The following is a 24900-nucleotide window of genomic DNA, read 5'->3' as shown; positions in this document are numbered from 1 at the left end:
TGGCACCTCTAGCTATTTTAAACTGAGGGTACCTCTGGGTATCTAATACTAAGGGGCACCTGTAGCTACAAGGTAAGTAAGGGAGAAATGACAGCTGGGACAGGCAGCACACTTGCAGTTCAGTTCAGTTCAGCAGAGGCTTGTAGGTTCTTGGAGGGCGAAGTCTAGGGTGCCAGGACATCTGTGCCTATAGGTTCCTGTGATGTAAATCTGGGTCTGACTACACTTCACCTACCGCTTTGCAGAACCACCGGGTCCTCCGTACTGCTAGCTCCATCCATGCTGTCCCTGTACACTAGCGACGCACAGGCGCCTGGGGTCACACGTGACATCATGCATGGCCCCAGCACATGTGCATCGCTAGTGTACAGGAATTGTGAGAGATCGCGGAAAAGCCGCCGCATGTACTGGCAGTAAGGCGGCTGTTTCCACGTCCAACGCAGTGGTTTACACGCAGCAGCATGCGTCTGGTGTGGCTGGGTCTGTTAGTTCACACAGATGGATGGAGAGCTACGCGCGTGCGCGCCAGAAGTCAGGACCTTTATACCAACAGCATAGGTATCAGCTGATCCGGACGATCAGCTGATTCCTGCTGGACTCCTGATTGGCTGAGTGGCTCGGGCGGGGCGGCAGAGTCCTGCAACTATATATACAGCTTGCTTGTTAGTTGCTGGTTGTCTGCCATTGCGAACACTTACGTGGAAGCATTCAGAGCATAGTCAGATCCTACAGTGTGTTTGAACCAGGAGGACCTGGGAATTCACACTGAGCCAGATTACTTCTCTTTATCATTGTATATTATTCAGACTAGTTCCAGGGTGCTGAAACCACGGACCTCGCACCCAAGACCAGGGAACTGCATTATTTTTGTGTTATACTCCAGACTAGTTCCAGGGTGCTGAGACCACGGACCTCGCACCCAAGACTAGGGAACTGTATTATCATTTGTGTTATACTCCAGACTAGTTCCAGCGTGCTGAGACCACGGACCTCGCACCCAAGACTAGGGAACTGTATTATCATTTGTGTTATACTCCAGACTAGTTCCAGGGTGCTGAGACCACGGACCTCGCACCCAAGACTAGGGAACTGTATTATCATCTGTGTTATACTCCAGACTAGTTCCAGGGTGGAGAGACCACGGACCTCGCACCAAAGACTAGAGAACTGTATTATCTTTGCGTTATGCTCCAAACTAGTTCCAGGGTGCTGAGACCACGGACCTCGCACCCAAGACTAGGGAACTGTATTATCTTTGCGTTAGGCTCCAGACTAGTTCCAGGGTGCTGAGACCACGGACCTTGCACCCAAGACTAGGGAACTGTATTATCTTTGCGTTATGCTCCAGACTAATTCCAGGGTGCTGAGACCACGGACCTCGCACCCAAGACTAGGGAACTGTATTATCTTTGCGTTATGCTCCAGACTAGTTCCAGGGTGCTGAGACCACGGACCTCGCACCCAAGACTAGGGAACTGTATTATCTTTGCGTTATGCTCCAGACTAGTTCCAGGGTGCTGAGACCACAGACCTCGCACCCAAGGCTAGGGAACTGTATTATCATTTGTGTTATTCTCCAGACCTGCTTGTGACGCCCATCTTCCAGGGGTCACTAGCCACCGGGTCTTCTTGCTATTCAGCCTGGAACTCCGCCCCCTTGGATGTCTCAGGCTGCTGCAAGATTTCTGCACTTCCAAAGGGAGGTATTTCTCATACTGCCAAGGACCACCTGCTCCTCGGGTGGTCCTCACTCAAAGTTATTACTGTTGCACCAAACACTCACACTATATAGGTGTCCAGAGTTTAGTACTATATCTGTATTATTGGTGATTCTGCTAATAATCAGGTATATATCTGCATTCTTGGTGATACTGCAGATCACCAATAATCAGATTCTCTCTGCGTGCTGACACCAATCGTTACAGGAATAGAGTGATTCTTTCCATACTGCTGCCGCAAAAGAGGAACATGCTGCCAGGACTCATGGGGAGAGGATAGCGGAGGATGCAAGTGGACCACACAAGCAGGACCTGCAGCCTGGGGAAGAGGATCATGGAGGCAGGAGCAGATATAGTATACCTGTGGCTTTACTGCGTGCATTGCATAGAATTTTCTGCATCTTTGGCATATAAGACACGCCCACATCCCTCCCCAAGTTGTGAGGGAGAAAAAGTGTGTCTTATATTCTGAAAAATATGGTAACCTGAAGCTATGTACAGTTGTGCTTGTAAACTTGTCAACCCTTTAATGTTTTATATTAAGTTCTAAACATGCTTGAAGAAAAGAATGACACATAAATGATTATATTTGGCCATGTATGTAAAAAAAAAAATAGTAATTAAACAAAATATCAAGGGGGCTACCATGCATTTCTTTCCTGACGTGTCATGGCCTGCATTAAAGAGAATCTGAAGCGAATAAAATTTGCCATTTTTACCTTGTATTTGGCCTCAGAAGTCTCAGCAGAGGTAAACCGCTGTGTCTCCGCCGCAAAACGAGAGCTTTAGACCCCCCAAATCTCTGGGGGCAATACGGGCAGCGCTTCTTGAAAGAGGCAGAGTTTTCTGCGGTAGCTCTGCCTCTACTGATGCTGAACGCCGCCTCTCCCCCGCCACTCTCACTCTTCCTTCACTGAGAGGGGCGGGGAGAGGTGGAGATCCGCACGGCGATTGACGTCAGGAGAGGCAGAGCTGCAGCTAAAAGCTCTGCCTCTCAGGGCAGCACAATCCATGACCAAGATGGTCGTGGATGTTTGCCGAGTGATTTGGAAAACCTCTCGTTTTGCGGCGGGGACGCGGCGGTTTACCTCTGCTGAGACTTCTGAAGCAAAATACATGGTAAAATGCCAAATTTTATTCGCTTCGAGTCTCTTTAAAGCAAACCTGTGACTTAAGAAATAAAAAAGTTAGATACTTACCTAAGTAGCGGGAAGCCTGTGGAGCAGATCGTTAAATCTGAAGCAACACTGAAAAAAAGACTCTCACCTACGGAGAGGGAAGGTTTTGGATCCCATAGAACCTTCCTGGCCCTCTCTCCATGCCCCAGGTCCAGTGCTGTCCCCAGTTGATATCCGTGCTTTCAGGACTACTCAGAAGGCTTCAGAAGCACCTGCATCTTCAAGCGATTCCGACAGTTGGCATGCCTCCCGACATTTTGAAATAAGAAAGAGCAGTGGCGTAGCTAAGGAGCTGTGGGCCCCGATGCAAGTTTTACAATGGGGCCCCCCCTAGCACTCTATACATAACAATTGATACGACGCACCAAAACCTGCCAATGGCAACTACAGTGTCAGAGGTGCAAGAAGGGGATGGGGGAACAGTTTGTTAATGATTACCACTAATCAAAGTATCTATTAGAAGTGATTATTATGAGCACAGGACTAATAGAGAGCTAATATTGTAATTGAGGGGGGGCCCCTCTGGCCCAAGGGCCCCGATGCGGCCGCTACCTCTGCACCCCCTATTGCTACGCCCCTGAGAAAGAGAGACACTTTAAGGCACACCCCTGCCACACCGCTAGTCATACCCCTTGTCACCACCAGAATTCAGAAGGAAAATATAAAGTTTTATCATTCAGACAACTCTGGTCCTCTCTAGTATCATTAGTTTGCCTTCATTTCGCTCTCAGCCTCCAGCCTGCACAATACACTCCGGACAACGTGACAGCGGCGCTCGTGCAGGCTCAGTAGAGGACCACCTCGCGAGGTTGGCTGCACCTGGGCCGACGGCTGAGAGCGGATCTGCGGCGTGGGACATGTCGGCTGCAGGGGACTGGAGCAGTTGATTGGAGGGAAGGGACGCAGGCGGGTAGCGACAATACAGAGGATGCGGGGGAGCGGCGCTAACAGACACGCATAGGTAAACATTGTGCTGGCGACAGGGGATAGCGGCGCGCAGGGGGGTCCTGGAGGCACACCATGGGGCAACAGAGGCTGGTGTTAGTGTGCACAACCAGCCTCTGTGCCCCACTAACATAATTAAATCCCACCTCGGGTTCTCTTTAAGGTAAGTATCTGATTTTGTACCCGGCTCAGGTAGACTTTAAAGCGGACCTGAACTCAGAACTTCCTCTCTGCTCTAAAAGATAAGCAACAGCATAATAACCTTGAAAGAAAAACATTTTTTGTTACAGCTGATACAAGTCCTGCAATAAATCTGCAGTATGTCTATTTCCTGCTTTTATGAAAGCAGGCATATTGTAAACATCCTGTGATTACCAATTAGCTCTCTGCCATGGCAGTCAGCTCACACAGCTAAAGGATCAAATTACAACTTGTACTTAGTCACAGATGAGGGGGAATTAGACAGGCTAAGTACATACAGAGTGCATTTCTCTCTGTTTTCCTTCTGTCCTGTGCAAGAGTTCAGATCCACTTTAATTCCAGATTTCCTTTAACCTTGTTCTTGATCATTTTTTAAGATTAAACACAAACATGCTTTTCTCATATTTAAATATAATTCTGTTAACCGTACGCGTTTAATTAACGACATAGGAACTGGGGTGGGCGGAGGCGGCAGATGGGCTGATAAAATCTACAGGCAGATAGAATCTTTTCATGCAGAGTCTTCTTCAGCTGTTTCATCAGCAACCAGAAGATGTGAAGATTCCGTCCCATAAATACAATAACGCAGCAGGAGGTGATATGATCTCACTAGAGATAAGATCAGATATTTCATGAGTGTGGGTGACAAACAAGTGCTGCTTGTATTCATGGGTATATTTCTTCCACAAGCAGACATGCACAAAGAATGTTTTAAAGTGTAATTCCGGCCAATTTAGAACCTTTGTTAGTTTTTGTTTTTTTCTTGCTGTCTGTATCAGTGCTCCTCTAATCCTGTCTCTTCTGACATAACAGGATGTGAAAGAATTTTTCCAGTGGTGACAGCAAGCAATATTTGACAAAGACCCCCTTTTATGATTATGTATTTTTTCTTTTGTGTTGTTCTTAGCAAGATCTACTTGCTTCCTGTTATCAGCGGCATAACCGGAAGTGAGCAGAAATCTCCCCCGCAGGACAACTATTAAAGCTTAAGGTGTGTACACACCTTTGACCAGGGGTGCCCATTGCATCGATTGCAATCTACCAGTAGATCGTGGAGTAGAGAAAAAAAACACACAAAATCCAGGCTCCTCACCTCGAGCTAGGACATTTATAGGGACTCAGAGCTCTAAAATTAAAAAGATTCTATACATACCTGGGGCTTCCTTTAGCCCCATCCGCTCCAATTGATCCCACGCCACCGCCCGAAGCTTCAGGAACCGGGTCCCATCACTGACGTCAGTCAGTCGCGGCCAGCTACGCAGGAGAAGTGCGCTCTTTGCGTATCTCTCCAGCAGCTGCTGGTGAGATACGTAGAGGACGCACTTCTCTTACACCAGACTGGCTCCAACTGACGGAAGTGCGGAGACCCGGTTCCCGAAGCTGCGGGCAGCGGAGGACGGCGGCGTGGGAGCGATCGTAACAGATGGGGCTGGAGGAAGCCCCAGGTATGTATAAAATCTTTTTAATTTTAGAGCTCTGGTACACTTGCAGATGCAATAGGGAGGTGCTGGAAGGGGTGTGGCAAGCAAAACAGCAGAGTCAAAATTTACTTCCACCCACTCATGCAAATCCTCATGCGAAACCATTCACAAAAATCATGCAGCAATCAATGCTGTCCCTACAGCTACGTTAATAGCTAGGATCTTGGTTACAAGAATAAAGTCTCTTGCGTAGGCACATACACCGCGTAGAGGTAGCCCAGTGTCGTATGTGTCCTAACTCTGGCCCTGTAACATGCATGGCACAAACATGCACGCATTCAGCGCATCTAAACCTATCTCAGGAATAGGAGCACATATCCTTACCGTCCTCCCTGGGATAGATAGTGCATCTAACTTATCCTGCAAGGGAGCTGCTAATACCTACATATGTACCATGCGAACACACCAGCGAGCTGTGTGTGTGCTAAGATCACTAATAGGGGAAGAGGCCAACTTAAGTCAGGCGTGTGTACGAGGCTTTAGACCTGGGACCCACTTGAGTTCTTTTGGCAGAGTTCTTGGATTGCTGAGAAATGTCAGCACTTCCAAAAAGCAATTTGCCAGTGTAAGTTAATGGAGGGGAACCCACTAGACCTATTACGATTATGTCAAATCGCAATTGCTCTGCCTGCATTTGCATTCCAATACAAAGTATAGGATCGCTGCATAAAAAAATGTTACTTCCCAAACCACACACACAAAAAAAAGGAACGCAAAATCGCAATTGCTACTTCCCGGGGCTTCCTCCAGCCCCTTGCAGCCGACATGTCCCTTGCAGCATCTCCGCTCGCAGCCGCTGGCCAACCTCGCGAGGTCATCCTCTACTGTGCTTGTGCAAGCGCCGCTGTCAATCATTTCCACGTTGTCCGTAGTGTACTGCGCAGGCGCACAACTAGCAGTACTCTGCGGACAACGTGGACCTGATTGACAGCGGAGATGGCGCAGTAGAGGAGATCGGCCTCTGTACCGGCAGGGACTCTGGGCCGGCGGCTGCGAGGGACTTGTCGGCTGCAAGGGGCTGGAGGAAGCCCCGGGTAAGTATATTGGGGGCAGCATATTTTGTCTGACAATTCCTTTAATGCGTTTACCTTACCGTGATCGATCAAATTTTCAGAGAGGCTGCATGTAACCTCTAGCGTCTGTGGCAACGTGAATAAGAATCGACTGGAAACGATGGCAAATGCTTTTCTGCTCCATAGCAGAAAAGCATTTTGCATGCCTCAACGAGGAGAGGTGTCGGGGTAGTATGTCTTGTCATCTGTTCACAGCTACCGCCAGAACCGTTGCCTACTCATCCTTCACAGGGTTTTCACTGCTCCCAGGCAGTCCTACCATACTGTTAAATAAAATTAGATACTAGCCTTAGTAGAGCAGAGTCTCTGGATAGTCCAGATTGGCTTCCTCGATCGTGCTGTTGCCCATTCCAGCGCTGGGTCCATCTAAGCATATTTGACAAGGGCTTGTTGAATATGCTTTGTGTAAATGCTCCTATTGAGTATGGCTGTACTGCACATGTGCAAGTATGGTCTGCGCATGCGCAGGAGCACGAAGCTGCTCAAGTGCGGCTTTTTCCTCCATGCATGACCAGCTTTACGCTACTGGGTATACGCGGACCATACTCGCGCATGAGCAGTACAGTCATGCTCGTATACATATAGGACTACGGCCAAGGAGATGAGGGTCCGGACAGCAGCAGTTGGCTCGTGGAGGATCTGTAAAGCCTCTGATCAACTAACTGAGGGCATTGTTCTTGCCATGCCATCATACACTGCCATTGGAGGTACAGTACAAGCACTTCCACATTTGGTGGACTACAAGGTTAAATATACCTTAGGGCTGCATAGCCAGGCTAGACAAATTGCTGGTACAATATCCAGGGCTCCTTTAAAAATTGCAGCCATCACTTAACAGAGGCAGACACTCGCTTCCTGTGAGTTGCTCCGATGCTTCTGTTGACGATACTTGCAGCACGTGTCCCGCAAAACTTCTGCTTATGCTTGAGCCAATCATGAAACCTCTCTTCAAATTGCAGCCAATCATGATAAGCCACTTACATCTGTAATAAGAGGGTCTCCGAATTCCCACCGACTGCACTTGCAGCACTTTGCAGCAAATAGGCCCACTCTGATCTGCACCACAAGTGAAAGCCTGTACTGCACTCCACACGCTACCAGGAGCGTCATCGCTAACAATGGAAGAGATACCTCGGAGTGTGCACAATCCCATAGGAGGACTGACGATATTGCAAAATGGAAGTAGAAACACTGCACCCTCTTTTGATTATAGTCACATTATTTCTCATTTTCCCACTGGATGCTTATTTGTACAGTACTGTATATCCAGCGCGATTCTTCTTGTCTTACAAATGTTATCAGACATCAGCTCACCTGTAACCAACCTGAAGAGAGCAGCCGACCATGGGTTTCACAGTGACATGTGACAGATACACCGCCCACTGTTTACTATATCCAGAGTCAGCATCAGGGGCTAAAAACAGGTTTTCCGTAACAGAAGATTTATTATATCAGAGTTTACTATACCAGGCATTGCTCCCATAGACTTATAATGGAGATTGGCAAGGACCTGGAGAGTTAGTTTACCATACCTGAATGTTTACTATATCCGAGTTTATTATTAGGAGATTATACTGTAGTTGTATACGAGGCTTTAGACCTACTCTGCTGCTCTTGATTTTCCCACAAAGTTCAGTTCAATTGGCTATACAGTAGTAGTATCCTTTGTAATTAGTTCAATTGTTATTCATTTTACCATTCAGAGGTAATGAGCTGTAGAAGTGTAAAGCAGGCCACAGATTGGTTGATCTGACCATCAATATATAGCAGGTTCGATCACTGATTGAATCTGCTTTGAAATCAGTAACGCAAGTGTTCTCCAAGCGACCGATTTTGTCGTATAGGTACACCGCAGGTGAGTTGGTTGCAGGGTGCCCCGAATGACTGCCACTCAAATTCCCAGCGTCATTAAATTTAATTTACCCTCAGAGATGTAACAACTCGGATGGAGAAGTAATTTGGGGTCTGGAGATCGCCAGAACCTCGAATTACTCTTATGCACCCCGCACAGTATAGCATTACTACCACAGCAGCACCCAGCTTCAGAGCTGAGTGCCCGAAACCACTTGCTTCAGTGATTTCCATCCAAAATCGATCGATTCAGTCAATTAGACAAGTTGGAAAATGTTTCTCGATCGCCGGCTAGTTGGGAGTGCATCGCTAGCTTTGCTACCTACTGTATAGCGAGGAGGACGGTAGTGGCAGTACTCTCACCTGTCCGGCTGGCGTGTGTCCTCCTGGGAGTGGAGATGCAGGTGGCGGCTCCATAGATAATGAATCAACTTCATGCTGAAATTATTCAAAATCTGTGTGCATTGTGTGGGCAGCCAATAGATCTCTCTCTGATCAGATTCGAGAGGGATCTATCTGATGGTCGATATGGTGGCCATCTACAAGTGTAAGGCTGCTTACACACTAAGACGTTACAGGCGCATGTTAGTGCGCCTGTAACGCTCCCCCAACGCACAGCAATGTAACACAAGTGGGCTGTTCACACAGCCCACGTTGCGTTACATGTAACGCTGCACGTTCTCCGGAAAGTGCAGCATGCTACGGCGTTACAGCGGCTATAGCACATGCGCAGTGGGGGGCGGAGAGGAGACGGGGAGAGCCAGCTACAGTAGCCGCGCACATGGCTACTTAATATTCACTGCACTGGCGGCCGCTGATTGGCCGGCGGGACCACGTGATGCGGAGTGTCTCGCTCCGCATCACGTGGTCCCGCTGGCCAATCAGCGCCACTCTGGGAGACATTATAGGAATCGAGCCGCCTAATGCGGCTCACTCTACCGTCCTCACTTGCAGCACCATACGTTGTGTTAGGTGCACGTTATGCGACCTTAATGTAGCACCTAACGCAACGTCTTGGTGTGCAAGTAGCCTAAAGGTAGCCATACACCAGGCGACTTGGTGACCGATTGGCCATCTGTTGTGTTAGTCAATTGTCCCAAAATTGCACGCTGTTACTGCCACCCACCCGATTGAGCAAGTCGGCCCAACATCTTGCAGCATGTTCAATCGACTTATGTGACCAATTTCATCCCAAGAGTGGTCGCATTGTCGGTCGTGCATGCACTTGGTGGCACCGATTTTCATCCGATTCGATTATAGTAATCGAATCGGATGGGCGATCGGCTGCCAAGTCTCCTGATTTATTGCTATGTTTACTCTCTGCCTGTACCAATAGTACAGCTTTTGTAGATCCCTGTTTGGACAATGCATCTGAAATGATTTCTACCTTTTTTTTTTTACCTGTAAACTGCCTCTCTACATTCCTTATCATCCCTATGTGGATTTTATCTGCATTTCAGCAATCACTGAGTACTAAAGCACTAGTGATGAGTGATTACTTACAATAAGCAATGGCAGTGCCATGTGTACTTCTGCTCGCAGAAATAGGAAGTTACTGCTTTCAATCTTTCTGGTCTTAATTCCAGTTACTATTAGACCCCCCCTTCTTCGTTAAAGTGAACCTCCAGACTAAAAATTGACTCAGCAGCACTGGAAAGGCCTGGTGTTTCTTTAACAGTTTCACAGCATCAGAACTTTTTTTCTCTTATACAAGCCTCATTTTTAGCTGCACAGAAGAAAAATGCCCGGGCTTTTTTCCCCTGATGCTGTGCAAAGCATGATGGGATTTCTGATGTTGTTCTCGTTCTGCTGTTTTGGTGCAATTTTTTTTTTTTTTACATTATGAATTTGATATTTGAAGTCTAGCACGTGCAGCTGGGAGGGGTTATCAGGACACAGGACAGTTGGAACTGTGTTTCCTGCTCCTTGTCACCACCTTTCAACCAAAAAGATAGCTGCCCCCATGACAAAGATGGCAGCCCCCATGACAAAGATGGCAGCCCCCATGAATCACAAACATTTGCCTGTTCTTTTAAAACAGCCTGGGTAAGAGATTATATTACCTATCTATTCTAATTAACATAACTAATGTAACTTAATGACAGTATGTTTGTTTAGGCTGAAGTTCCCCTTTAAGGAGCTACACTGTGGAACTCTGACCACTGCCTAATCCACCTGATCCCTACCTTTAGGGGGCAACTTGAGGTAACTAAGCCTACCTAGCTTCTGCGAGGAGTCGTGCATCCCAACCAGGACAGTCAAAGTATTTTCGAATAACAAGCTCTGGTTCAACAGCAATCTATGCAGGCTACAGAAGCTCAAGGAGGAGGCGCACAAATCTGGTACCCCAGAACAGTTCAGAGAAGCCAGTAAGGCCCTAAACCGTGAACTGAGAGCCGCAAAGAGGGCCTACTCTGACAAGGTGGGCCTCAACCTCCAGTCCAAAAACCTTGCGGGAGGTATGGAAAGGCCTTAGGCCCCCCACGAACTTCAACCTCCCCCCCCCCCATCAGTACGCAGCCCCCAACATCCAACTGGCCGAGGAGCTAAATGAGTTCTGCAGATCTGAGCATCAGCACAAGCAGTTTAAGACCCCAACGCCCATGACAAAGTAAATGCCGCCCTCCCCGAAGGCCAGCGGTGTCTAAGTGCCTATTGCAGTTCTGGAAGCAGATGTCGTACGACGCCTCCGCAAACTCAACCCCAGTAAAGCCTCAGGCCCGTATGGCGAGTCCTCTCTTTGACTTAAAACCTTTGGAGACCAATCTGTCTCCCGTCCTCACTTCCATTTACAATAGGTCCCTAAGGGAAGTCCCTAAGAACAGCCTCAGTTGATAATCACATCTATACGGCAGCATCCAACCTTCGAGCTATCCGCCTGGCGGATCTACTCACCTCCAGTGATGCAGATCTCCTACCAATCCCATTGTTCACACCGCTCCTACGTCCGCCGCATGATGTCACGCACACGCTTCTCATCGTCCCTCCGTCGCCTTCCCCCCTGCATAGCAACACATTGCATCATCAGCTGACAGGTGTGTGCAGCCTGGCCTAGTAATGTAGCACAAGGGGATCCGGTCCTGATCAATGATGGGCGGCATCCGTCAAAGGTTTGTACGCACCTTTAAGCTGGCCATACATATAACGATGATGAGCAGATTTGACCCAAAAACAAATCTCTCTCTGATCGAATCTGATAAGAGAGAGATCTGTCAGCTGCCCATACACCTCAGGCCGATTCCTGTTAAACTTCAGCAATAAATCTCCTGGGAATCGGCCGAGCCCGCTGCATCCTTCGCCTCACCGATGTGTGTGTAATGTATAAATGTGCTGTATTGTGCATTTATACATTATCTGTCCTGTGCCGTGGTAGCCATCTGTCTTCCGGTTCTCTTCAATTATCCGCATACACGCTGCTGGTATGGTGTGTGAGTGATGTCACGCGGCGGCGTGCAATGTGTCGGCAGTGTGTATGCGGCTGATTGAAGAGAGGCGAAGGACGGACTGACACTGTGGCTCAGGAAAGGTAATGTATAAAAGCACATTTACATATTACATACATAAACACACATTGCGTGAACATCGCCAGGGGGTTTGTCACACTCGTCCTAATATCGCTTGTCACCTCCACACACCAGATCGAGCAAGTCCAATCGACTAATGCCACCAATTTCGGGCTGAAGTTGGTTGCATTGTCGGTCAGGCATACACTTGGCAGAACCGATTTTCATCCGATTATAATAATCGAATCGGATTGTTGATCAGCCACCAAGTCACCTGATGTATGGCTACATAGCTCCTTCTTATCTAAATAAACTTTTTTCCAGATACCATCCTTTACGCAACCTCCACTCTACTAACAATGTTCTCCTGTCTTCCTCTCATGCTGGGAATACACGGCTCGATTCTGAGCCATTTAGATGGCTCGGTAGATAATTTCCGACATGTCCGATCTCCCGCCCGATTGTTTCGCCGCTCAATTCTGCATTGAACACAGTGGAAAAAGATAAGAAAAATGAGCGGAAGATAAGAGAGTCGCATTCTGAATCGAGCGGGGAATCAATCGAGCGGCAAAATCGAGCCCATGTATGCCCAGCATTAGGTCGCCTCTTCTCACTCCCACTTACAAGACTTTTCTCAATCCTCTCCCCTCCTCTGGAACACCCTCCTTCAACACATCCACCACTCACCCACACTTACCCTTTTTATTTGCAACCTAAAAACTCATCTTGTCAGGCAAGTTTACTCTCCTGTATATACTGGTCAGTCTTTTTTTGCCTATAGTTTTTGTAGTATCCTATACCAGTGTTGCATTTGCAGCAAATCACAAATAGCCTAGTAAGTTCGTCCAGATAGGCTCTGCTGCCGCCGCCGCGTGGTGCGCACGCTCCCGCCGCTAGCCCCCCGATCAGTGAATAGGAATATAATTCCCATTCACCGATCTAACTTCCCCGCAGAAAAAACGACACTTTTTATTGAGAGAGCGCGGTATTTCTGCCCCCCAGGAAACTTCTCCGTGTTATTTTAGTTCCTGGATGCGAGATCGTTCGCATCCAGGACTTTTTTGACTGTGGCCATCTTGTGGCCAAATAGTAAACTGCACCCACATACCAGTAGTGTTCCTACAATAGGGCGCAGGGGGGCGCGGCGCACCGGGTGACAGCCAGCCAGGGGGGTGTCGCCACGACCCCCCATTGCAGGCAGTGCAGGAGGGGAAGAGCAGCGCTAGAAGGAGGAGTGGCAGGGATAGCGGCGGGGAGGGGGGAAAGAACCCCCCCCCTCCCTCACCTGGGTCCCCTCCTTCTGCCTCTCTCCCCCTCCAAATGACAGCGGGGGCAGCGGGCAACTTACAGGCAGGGCGGGCGGGCAGAGACTACTTACTTTACTTCTGCGTTCCAGCAGCTGGAACGCTGGGTCGCCGTCACGTGCTTCTTCTCCGCCTCCAATGCGTGTCACAGCATTGGAGGCGGAGAAGAGGCACGTGACGGCGACGGAGCGCTCCAGCTGCTGGAACGCAGAAGTAAAGTAAGTAGTCTCTGCCCGCCCGCCCGCCCTGCCTATAAGTTGCCCGCTGCCCCCGCTGTCATTTGGAGGGGGAGAGAGGCAGAAGGAGGGGACCCAGGGGAGGGGGGGATCTTTCCCCCCTCCCCGCCGCTGCCCCCACTGCCCCTCCTTCTAGCGCTGCTTCCCCCCTCCTGGAGCAGCTATACTGGGGGCAACTAAACTAGCTATACTGGGGGCAACTAAACTAGCTATACTGGGGGCAACTAAACTAGCTATACTGGGGGCAACTATACTAGCTATACTGGGGGCAACTATACTGGAGGCAACTATACTAGCTATACTGGGCCAGCTATACTGGGGGCATCTATACTGGGGACAACTAAACTAGCTATACTGGGGGCATCTATACTAGCTATACTGGGGCAACTATACTAGCTATACTGGGCAACTATACTGGGGCAGCTCTGGGGGCAACTATACTATCTATACTGGGGGCAGCTACACTAGCTATACTGGGGCAACTATACTAGCTATACTGGGGGCAACTATACTAGCTATACTGGGGCAGCTCTGGGGGCAACTATACTAGCTATACTGGGGGCAACTATACTAGCTATACTGGGGACAACTATACTGGGGGCAACTATACTAGCTATACTGGGGGCAACTAAACTAGCTATACTGGGGGCAACTAAACTAGCTATACTGAGGGCATCTATACTAGCTATACTGGGGGCAGCTATACTGGGGTAAACTATACTAGCTATACTGGGGGCAACTATACTGGGGCAGCTCTGGGGGCAACTATACTATCTATACTGGGGGCAACTATACTAGCTATACTGGGGGCAACTAAACTAGCTATACTGGGGCAACTAAACTAGCTATACTGGGGGCATCTATACTAGCTATACTGGGGGCAACTATACTAGCTATACTGGGGGAAACTATACTAGCTATGCTGGGGGCAATTATACTGGGGCAGCTCTGGGGGCAACTATACTATCTATACTGGGTGCAACTATACTAGCTATACTGGGGACAACTATACTGGGGGCAACTATACCAGCAATACTGGGGGCAACTATACCAGCAATACTGGGGGCAACTATACTAGCTATACTGGGGGCAACTAAACTATCTATACTGGGGCAGCTCTGGAGGCAACTATACTATATACTGGGGGCAACTATACTAGCTATACTGGGGGCAACTATGCTAGCTTCACTGGGGCAGCTATACTGGGGGCAACTGTACTAGCTATACTGGGGGCAACTATACTAGCTAATACTTTAAATTACAGTTAGCTCCGACCCTCATCCGGTCATGACCACGCCCAATTTTTGCCGGTTGTGGCCACGCCCATTTTTTTAAAGGGGGGGGGGTGTCTTTTAATACCCAGCACCGGGTGCCAAATGCCCTAGGTACGCCACTGCCACATACATTTTTCAAGAAACAATTGTCTTATTTTTACATTTAAAATTGGCTGTTTCCCTCCCACACCAAAAATTACTCACATACATTTTTTATTAAGGAAAAAAAAAAATACAATAAAAAAAACCAAAAACAACATAAATAGTTACCCAAGGGTCTGAACTTTTTAAATATACATGTCAAGAGAATATGTTATTATATACCGTATTTTTCGCCGTATAAGACGCACTTTTTCTCCCCCAAAAATGGGGAGAAAAAGTCCCTGCGTCTTATACGGCAAAGGCAGGGAATCCCCAACTTAATAACGCCCGCCGTTCCGAACCGCCGACCCGCCGCCATGTTGGGGATTCCCTGCCTGCTTTCCATATGCGTGTCCGAGTCTCCTGGCCCCCCCGGATGAAAATGTCAATAGCAGCGGCAACTTACCTTTGGCAGGCTCCTGCGCTGATCCTATATCATCGCGCTGCCCCCCGCTAGCCTCCTCTGCCTCCCCCCTCTGTATCTGGCCACCCCGGGTGAAGGAATAAGTATCGGCAGCTTACCTCCGCAGTGCGCCCGCGATGACTGCAGACGTCCGTCTTCAGGGCACTTCTCGCTCTAGTGGCCGGCTTTGAACTGCGCGTCATCAGTTCAAGCCGGTCACTAGAGCGAGAAGTGCTCTGAAGACGGACGTCTGCAGTCATCGCGGGCGCACTGCGGAGGTAAGCTGCCGATATTTATTCCTTCACCCGGGGGGGCCAGATACAGAGGGGGGAGGCAGAGGAGGCTAGCGGGGGGCAGCGCGATGATAAAGGATCAGCGCAGGAGCCTGCCAAAGGTAAGTTGCCGCTGCTATTGACATTTTCATCTGGGGGGGCCAGGAGACGCATGTGGGAGGGAGGAAGGCTGGGGGGCACTGGAGGACATATGGGGGGCACTGGAGGACATATGGGGGCACATGAGGACACATGGGGGGCACATGAGGATACACAGGAGGACACATGGGAGGCACAGAAGGACACATGGGGGCACATGAGGACACATGGGGGGCACATTAGGATACACAGGAGGACACATGGGAGGCACAGAAGGACACATGGGGGCACATGAGGACACAGGACACATGGGGGCACATGAGGACACATGGGGGGCACATTAGGACACACAGGAGGACACATGGGGGGCACAGAAGGACACATGGGGGCACAGGAGGACACAAAGAAGGATACATGAGGATATGGGGGGCACAGGAGCACACATGAGGACACACAAGGTTATGTACAAGACGCTCCTGGAATATGGACGCACCAGGTTTAGTATTTTTTTTTCCCCTGGTTTTTGCCCTCTAAACCTGGGTGCGTCTTATATTCCGGAGCGTCTTATACGGCGCGAAATACGGTAGTTTTAAATTATAAGCTTATATGTAGTGATGGACGCAAATTGAGAAAATGCACCTTTATTTCTAAATAAAATATTGGCGCCATAAATTGTGATAGGGACATCATTTAAACAGTGTAATAACCGGGACAGATGGGCAAATAAAATACATGAGTTTTAATAACGGTAGCGTACCGTATATACTCGCAAGCAAGCCGAATTTTTCACCCCCCAAAAGTGGCCCAAAAGTTGGGGGGGGGGTCGGCTTGCTTGCGAGTCATGGGTAGGTGGGTGGGTAGGTGGTGCCCCTCTCCGCTCCCCCCGCGGCCGCCGCTGCTATTACCTTAGGTAATAGCAGCGGCGGCCGCGGGGGGATCGGGGAGGGGCACTAACTACCTACCCACCCACCTACCCATACTGGCACTATGCTAGCTATACTGGGGCACTATGCTAGCTATACTGGGGCACTATACTAGCTATACTGAGCACTATACTAGCTAAACTGGGACACTTCACTAGCTATACTGAGCACTATACTGAGCACTATACTAGGTATACTGAGCACTATACTAGCTAAACTGAGCACTATACTAGCTAAACTGGGGCACTTTACTAGCTATACTGGGGCACTATGCTAGCTAAACTGAGCACTATACTAGCTAAACTGAGCACTATACTAGCTAAACTGGGGCACTATGCTAGCTAAACTGAGCACTATACTAGCTAAACTGAGCACTATACTAGCTAAACTGGGGCACTTTACTAGCTATACTGAGCACTATACTGACTATACTGGGGCACTATGCTAGCTATACTGGGGCACTATGCTAGCTATACTGGGGCACTATGCTAGCTATACTGAGCACTATACTAGCTAAACTGAGCACTATACTAGCTAAACTGGGGCACTTCACTAGCTATACTAAGCACTATACTAGCTATACTGAGCACTATACTAGCTAAACTGAGCACTATACTAGCTAAACTGGGGCACTATACTAGCTATACTGAGCACTATACTAGCTATACTGAGCACTATACTAGCTATACTGAGCACTATACTAGCTAAACTGGGGCACTTTACTAGCTATACTGAGCACTATACTAGCTATACTGGGCACTATACTAGCTATACTGGGACACACTAGGGGAATAAGGCGGCCAGCATTTCCTACCCCCGGCTTATATGGGGGTCAATAATTTTTCCCTGTTTTTTCAGGTGAAAGTTGGGGGGTCGGCTTACATGCGGGTCGGCTTGCTTGCGAGTATATACGGTATATTAATTTCAAACTATACTGGCCAAAAACTGAGAAATAATTAATTTTTTTCATTTCTTTCTTAATCTTCCTGTTAAAATGGATTTAGAAAAAAATAATTCTTAGCAAAATGTACTACCCAAAGAAAGCCTAATTAGTGGCGGAAAAAACAAGATATAGATCAATTCATTGTTATAATTAGCAATAAAGTTATTGGCGAATGAATGGGAGGTGAACGTTGCTCGGATGCATGAGATTTTCGGCACTGCGGCGCTGAACCGGATATATTGAGCAATTTAGTTTTTAGTACACTCTCCTACCTAGGATACTTTGGCCACTGACCAACAGTTTTACCATCTCATTCACAGCTTCCTTAAAGGGAAGGTTCAGGGAGGGTGGGTTAAAAATAAAAATCAAATTCCACTTACCTGGGGCTTCCTCCAGCCCGTGGCAGGCAGGAGGTGCCCTCGCCGCCGCTCCGCAGGCTCCCGGTGGTCTCCGGTGGCGCGCCCGACCTGGCCAGGCCGGCTGCCAGGTCGGGCTCTTCTGCGCTCCAAGGCCCGGAACTTCTGCGTCCCACGCCGGCGCTCTGACGTCATCGGACGTCCTCCGTGCTCTACTGCGCATGCGCAGTAGTTCTGCGCAGGCGCAGTAGAGCCCGGAGGACGTCCGATGACGTCAGAGCGCCGGCGTGGGACGCAGAAGTTCCGGGCCTTGGAGCGCAGAAGAGCCCGACCTGGCAGCCGGCCTGGCCAGGTCGGGCGCGCCACCGGAGACCACCAGGAGCCTGCGGAGCGGCGGCGAGGGCACCTCCTGCCTGCCACGGGCTGGAGGAAGCCCCAGGTAAGTGGAATTTGATTTTTATTTTTAACCCACCCTCCCTGAACCTTCCCTTTAACCTACTGTCTGATCCCTGAACCCTTTAAAGGGGTTCTTTCGCAAAAAAAGTAGGCAGTTAAAAAATGTGACAGATGACAGGTTTTGGGCCAGTCCATCTTTTTAAGGGGGATTCTCAGGGCTTTCTTTGTTTTCAACAGCATTTCCTGAACATTGGAAATCGGTTGATCAGTCAACATTTGCGTTAACGATTTCACAGCAGATGCGATCACAGTGATTGAATCTGCGGTATATTCACGGGGAATCGATCCAGTGTATGGGTACCTTTAGTGACGACACTATATACTGTGTAAAGTGCTGAGGAAGATGCCAGTGCTATATAAATACTAAATAAAAATCATGTTGAAATTGCACTGTTTACAATTGCGCTTTTTTTTTATATGCTATGTAAAGTAGCCACTTTTACACTACATGCAATTCTGATTTTGATACGATTTTACATGTAATCCTGATTTTTGTTGCCATTAAAAAAGTCCTGTATGCTGCTTTTTTCTTCTTGTGTTGCTAGCATCCAGTGAAAATCTCAAACAGGAATCGTAAATCGGAATTGCGATTTACAGTCTTGAAGAAGCCTCATAAAGACTACAGACAAATTGTTGCATCCATCTGGGGATTCCTAAAGGATTGTTTGTCTGTATGTGTTTGGTTAATTGTACAAATTACAAACAGAACTTATGTTTGTTTGTTTTTTTGTCCAAATGATGAGTCTTTTATGAATGAAAAGTTAACTACAGATGTACCTTTGCAAGCATGCTTCAATCCTCTCTCCCTAGCAGGCTGCTGCTGTGTGGACAGATCACAGACTAGTCCTTCCAGCCCCCAGCCTGTGACTGGTAGGGGGAAAAAAAGGGAGGAGAAAGAGCCTTGGGATCACTATACAAGCTGAGCTAAGGTGAAAGGAGGAGGGGAGGGAGGGGGAGGAGGCAGGAAGGAGAGACACACACAGTCAGTGTGTGTGTAATTTCTTATCTCTGTGGAAGAGCATTGCTGCAGAGAGCTTGTTTTCACAGACCCTATGAGTTACTTACGGACCACATGGACAGGGCAAATAGTTCATTTTATTTACGGAGAAACGTCAGAATACCCAAGCAGCTCGGGGTGACCCAGAACCACTAGGAAAGTATAGAGAGCGAATATCCCTCCGACTAAAAAGCAACGCTCAGTGTAATTTGCCTCTCAGTTTACTGACGGCTGGCAACACTGCTTCTCACACCAGAAGGAAGCCTGGGTATCTCCAGTCAGTGAAAGAGGGTTGTCCAGGAGCGTCTGTAGAGCACACTGCTTAGCGGGAGCTTAGCCTGGCAAAGAACCCTTCCTGGGGGCACAGAATGTTCATCGCACACCTCAACTGGCAAGAGAGGACCATGCAGGAACCCTTTTAAACCAAGCTGTTTAGAGGGCACCTAGGCTGGCAAAATCACATCCTGAAAACACAGAGCACTTAACACTTGAGAAGGAAGCCTGGGTATATACAGCTGGCGCGAGAGGATTGTACAGGAGCTTCCTTAGAGAAGACTGCTTAGGAAGAAGAGCCCACCTCCAGGGCACGGAGTGCTCATCAGATAAGAAGGAAGCCTGGTCACTTAACCGGCAAGAAAGACCCAAACAGGAACCCTCCTGAACCGGACTGCAGATGGGTGGCAAAAACCTATTCTGAGAGCACCGGGGTATGTCTGAGGAGGACTCATACAACTGGTGAGAGCTAAAGACTGGACAGAAGCAAGGCTGCATCCCCTTTGGCAGAGCTTCTGAGAGAGCACAGAGCCTGCAACAGCTTATCATTAAGGAGTACGGACAGGCAGTCTTTCAGCAAAAGCAACCTACTTATTGCTGGAGCTGATCAAGCAGGACTGGGCAAGGCTGCTCAGGCGCCACCTTCCCTGGGCTGATCAGAGACCGGTTGCTGTAGGACTGGCTTCTTGGAGACCAATTAACCCAGGAAACCTAGAGAGCACTGGTTGATATTTCCTGCTGGATCATTTCCCATGAGCCTGTTAATCTACCTCACACAGTGTCTTTTTATATGGAACCTACACTGAATGAATGATAAAGAAGCTACCAGAGACTGCTAAGTAAATTCACCTGGTGGAGGTAGGTGACAACAAACCTTGCCACGGACTGCTGACCAGCAGTAATCCAATGCTAGACACTTTTATAAAGGGATTACCCCTGGCAGTGTTTTGAGGACCGTTTTCTGTGGCTGAGGGTGATGTAAACTGTTCCTGGCTGGAAGCTTGCTGGCATTGACCTATGCGACTGCTGTGCCTTGCTATCAGGGGTGCCACCCCAGGCAGCGTGTTCTGTCTGTGGAGCCTGACTCTGGAGACATTGGATGCCCTGTAAATGCAGATTTCTCTTGTAGCCTGAATCACTGTGTTGAGTGCAGACGGCGGAGCTGCTGTGGGCATGAGGAGAGCCTGACTGCCCATTGCAGAGAGATGTCCAGAAGAAAACAGAGTAATCCCAGACAGATTAAACGTAAGTGCCAGTGAATTCTGTCTGTCCTGCTTCTTCCAGTATGGTGACTGCTGGGCAGGAGGATCATTGAATTAAGTGCTAAGAAAGTTTGTTTGAGGTATAGGGTGGGTAAATTGCACTGGTTAAGTTGTGAGGGATCTAAAGGTACCAGCATGCCCTCCAAGAGCATGCTGAGGCCAGCAATTCTACTGCAAGTGGGCACAAGGTGCCCATATGTATGCATGTATTCTCCATCTCCACACCTTTTTAAGTTTTTGTCATTAGTGTTGTAAACTCTTGTCTGTGATAAATACATTTTGTTTTTAGGGTGCCTCTGAGGCCATGGATGCCAATTTGAGATTGACTCCATAAACCTGTATGGAAATTTTCACTGTGGTTAAGAGCACCTCAGGTACACAACACAAGGTATTCCTAATGTATATAGTGTCTATGGTTAGTTCCATGTCCCAGGATGAAGTATCTCTAGCTTGCCCCAGGTCGTTTACAAACCAGGAGTGGGATGTTATGTATACAGATCAATTAACAGAGACAATTATTGTAGGATCCTTGGTGTCATTGTCACTGTTTGTGGTTCTCAGCATTATTTTGCTATGTATCCCTTATCAAAAGCCTTTGCTTACCAAATGCCCACAGGCATTGGTAACATTATCTCAAGAACCCCCCCTAGGTATCCCTTGACACATATACTTTTATTCACAATACACCTTTACTGTGAATACATTTTTCCAAGCATTCCCTGCTGTTTTCAATGACCTACACTGTATATTTGTTTGAATATAATTTTCTAAAATACAAAATGTCTTATGTTTAACTTTATTAATCCCCATTACCCTCTGCTCCCTTCAGAAGTACCCCCAAGGGTACGCGTACCACATGTTGAATACATGTAGGTTGTATTTTAAAGCGACTATACGTAATGGCTGAAACACACAATGCAATTTCCTATCAGATCAATGGGTTGAATTGATAATTTCTAGCATGTCTGATCAGGAACCGGATTGATTTTGTGCAGTAGTGATCGTGGGTTGGATCGAATAAAACTTCTGTGAGTGCTCAAAATTCAAAAAAGCGTTCTAAATTGCCTTTCTACAGATATAATAATGATTGGAATCATTCAAAATTCTAATGAATGCAAGTAGGGCCAACAGAATGGCCTATGTTTGTAGTTAATTTGCTGTAGTAGGTTGGGCTTGATGATCCCACGTGAACTATTTCCCCTGAAATAAGTCTTACAAAGCAGCACGTATAACAGTATCGATTTCTCACTTGTATGATACCACAAAAACAGCACGTACGCTGAGAAAAGCCAAAGGGTTCAGAATATACCAGTCAGGCAGCAGCCTAGGGGAAGCACATATTATGGGGCACAATAGATTTGTTACATTTAAATTTTATAGATACACACGCACGGGCCATAATCAACTTAAAATGGAAAAGTGTTGGCTAGAAGGAAATTGTGGTGCTCAGTGATAAATCTTTCATAATTATTGCCAGCAATTAGATTGAATACCAGTGGTATTCTTGCATTTTCAAAAACATGTATTTCCTTTTATTAGCCTGGAGTTAAAGATGTACAGTACCGTAATTTATAGAAACCTACCACGCGTTCATATTTTTTGCAGGCCGAGTAGATAACCAAAATACAATAGCTGCTATAGTTTTACTGTGTACAGTATTATTGCTTTTTGTGTAATGAAACCAGAGATACAGTCTTGATTATTACGAATTATCAGTTATATGATTATTACAAATGATCAGAACATATTATATTATAAGCCAAGAATATGGCCTGCTTTGTCTTCTATTGTATTTGGTACTGGAAAGTAAGTTAGTTTATGCCTTTTGCAGGGAATATGTCTGTGGAACTCCGCTTGAAAGACCACAGTAGAATTTCTTTCCATTGTGGCGCTGTTAGTTTGTAGTAAGCACCGTGAAATGGCAACGTGACTTGTTAATAACTGAAACCTTGAATTTTATCTACTCATGCTCGGAATGGACAGAATGAAAATGGCGGACCAACTAAAAGTTGTGTATGTGTTATTTCTTCTGAATTGCATGCTGGTTTAGATGAAAATTGATGATTTTATTTTGAGAATACATTAGCCGGTTTACTTTTGTTTGTGTGTGTAATTGCTGCCAACATTTTAAGTCAAGTATGATGTGGGTTTTTTTCACAGGTGTGTTTGTTATCAACATACAGAATATGCTATTTTCCAAGACGGTGACCTGGGCTTTGCCATGGCGCTTTTACGTCGATACGTTTGTAGAAGCAGCGGCCCTACCAAAATTATGATTTACTGATCTCAACTTGTTCTGGTGAAATCTTTAGTCGATTTGTTTTGTTTCTAGTAGGCCCCTGTCAGTGAGCACATTAGACACCTTTAATTGCCCAGTCTCTGGTGGACATTTCAAATAAGGGCCAGTGCACACCAAAAAGTGCTAGCGTATTCGCAAACGCTCAGTGCATTTTTAAGTGATTTTTCTAGGTGATTCTAGGCATGTGCCTAGCGATTTTCTAATCATGCCTAGCGATTTTAGGACTGTTTTTGTGTAGCGGTTTTTGATTTTTTGTTACAGTAACAAAAACTGTAACAAAAACGCTTGGAAAATCGCTCTGATCTAGCACTTTTCACAGCGAGTTTTCACTTTTCTATACTTAACATTGAGGCTGAATCGCCTCAGAAATCAGCAGAAATGCTGCAGGACCCACGTTTGTGTTTGTGAAAAAAATCACATCGCTCTGGTGTGATCCATCCCATTCAAATACATTAGCCAAGCGCTTTTCAAAGCGCTAGCTTTTTTAAAAACGCTCAGAAAAGCTCTTGGTGTGCACCAGCCCTAAAAGGTCATTTGGTCAAGATAATGTTTTAGATGCTTTTTTCCCCTTCCTCCATAGGTTGAGCTTTGCATAGATATTTTTGGAAAACGTGTCAACAGGCCACCTTTGTGTCTCCTTCATTAGGTTCTAGGTAGCCATGATATCTCAATCCTATAAAAGTACCCTCAGGCCTGGAACCCATTTGAGCGGTTAGGGAGTGCTTTAAATCACTAGCGATTTCCCTAAACGCTCTGCCAATGTAAAAAAATGTAACAAATCCCACAGTAGCAATTACGATTAGCAAAACCGCAATCGCAGGACATGCAGCATTTTGGGAGCGTTTGCGCTTCAATGTAAAGTATTGAAGTGCTAGCAAATCGCTCATGAATTGCTACACATAGTGATTTGTGTGCAGTTTTAAATTACTACATACTGTAAAAAATAAAAAATAAATTGAATGGACCAATCAGAATTAAAAAAACGCTAATCGCAAATCCCTATCACAATCGCTGGCAAAAAGCTTACACTTTTAAAAATCGCTACCAAAATCGCTGAAAAACGCTCATGAAATCACTTACAAAATGCTAATTAAAAACGCTAGTGATATGTAGTGGGTTCCAGTTCTAAGGGAGGGATCACAAAAATCTGCAGTGTGTTGCCTTATTGGGAAAACGCATGCGAAAATGCTGATAGTCTCTGGGGCTGCTGCATTTTCAAGAGGCATATGCAATCCTGCATAGTGTTTAAAAAAGATACAACCTGCACTACTTTTCCGTACAATGCATGTGTTTCCTCATTGAAATCACTGGCTACTGTAAATAACCTCCCCCAAAAAACGCATGCGTTAAAACACACCCAGAATCGTGCAAGGAATCCATCCCTAAGGCATGGATCACACTTGCTCCTGCGTTTGAGCAATGTTGTTTCTTCTGTTTATCCGGTATCGCTATCACATTTTTCTATCTGCGATTTTCCATATTGTGGCAAAATACATTTTAATTGGTAATAAGACAAATACAAGACAAGACAAATAACATTTATATTGCGCTTTTCTCCTTGCGGACTCAAAGCGCCAGAGCAGAGCAGCAGCCACTAGGGCGCGCTCTATTGGCAGTAGCAGTGTAAGGGAGACTTGCCAAAGGTCTCCTACTGAATTAGTGCTGGCTTACTGAACAGGCAGAGCCGAGATTCGAACCCTGGTCTCCTGTGT

At 47.1% G+C, this 24900-nt stretch overlaps 1 protein-coding gene across 4 annotated transcripts in view; it reads left to right on the top strand.

The window, feature by feature from the left end:
* ZFPM1 (zinc finger protein, FOG family member 1) overlaps positions 1-24900 on the top strand; it is a 312656-nt gene that overhangs the window by 51146 nt on the left and 236610 nt on the right. The window contains exon 1 of one of the 4 annotated variants that reach the window (XM_068260648.1): positions 19316-20485. The exons of 2 other annotated variants lie outside the window; for them this stretch is intronic. Coding sequence is in view for 1 of the 2 variants with exons in the window: in XM_068260643.1 (XP_068116744.1) it covers positions 20833-20872 (40 nt within the window). In the remaining variant the exon portion in view is untranslated. Of the gene's footprint in view, positions 1-19315; positions 20873-24900 lie in introns of those variants that run through there. One more of the 4 variants, XM_068260643.1, reaches the window with a different exon arrangement.

The sequence above is a fragment of the Hyperolius riggenbachi genome, chromosome 11 (genome assembly GCF_040937935.1).
Source record: "Hyperolius riggenbachi isolate aHypRig1 chromosome 11, aHypRig1.pri, whole genome shotgun sequence".
In the NCBI taxonomy this organism is placed as follows: Eukaryota; Metazoa; Chordata; class Amphibia; order Anura; family Hyperoliidae; genus Hyperolius; species Hyperolius riggenbachi.
This window is presented reverse-complemented; position numbering and strand designations above follow the sequence as displayed.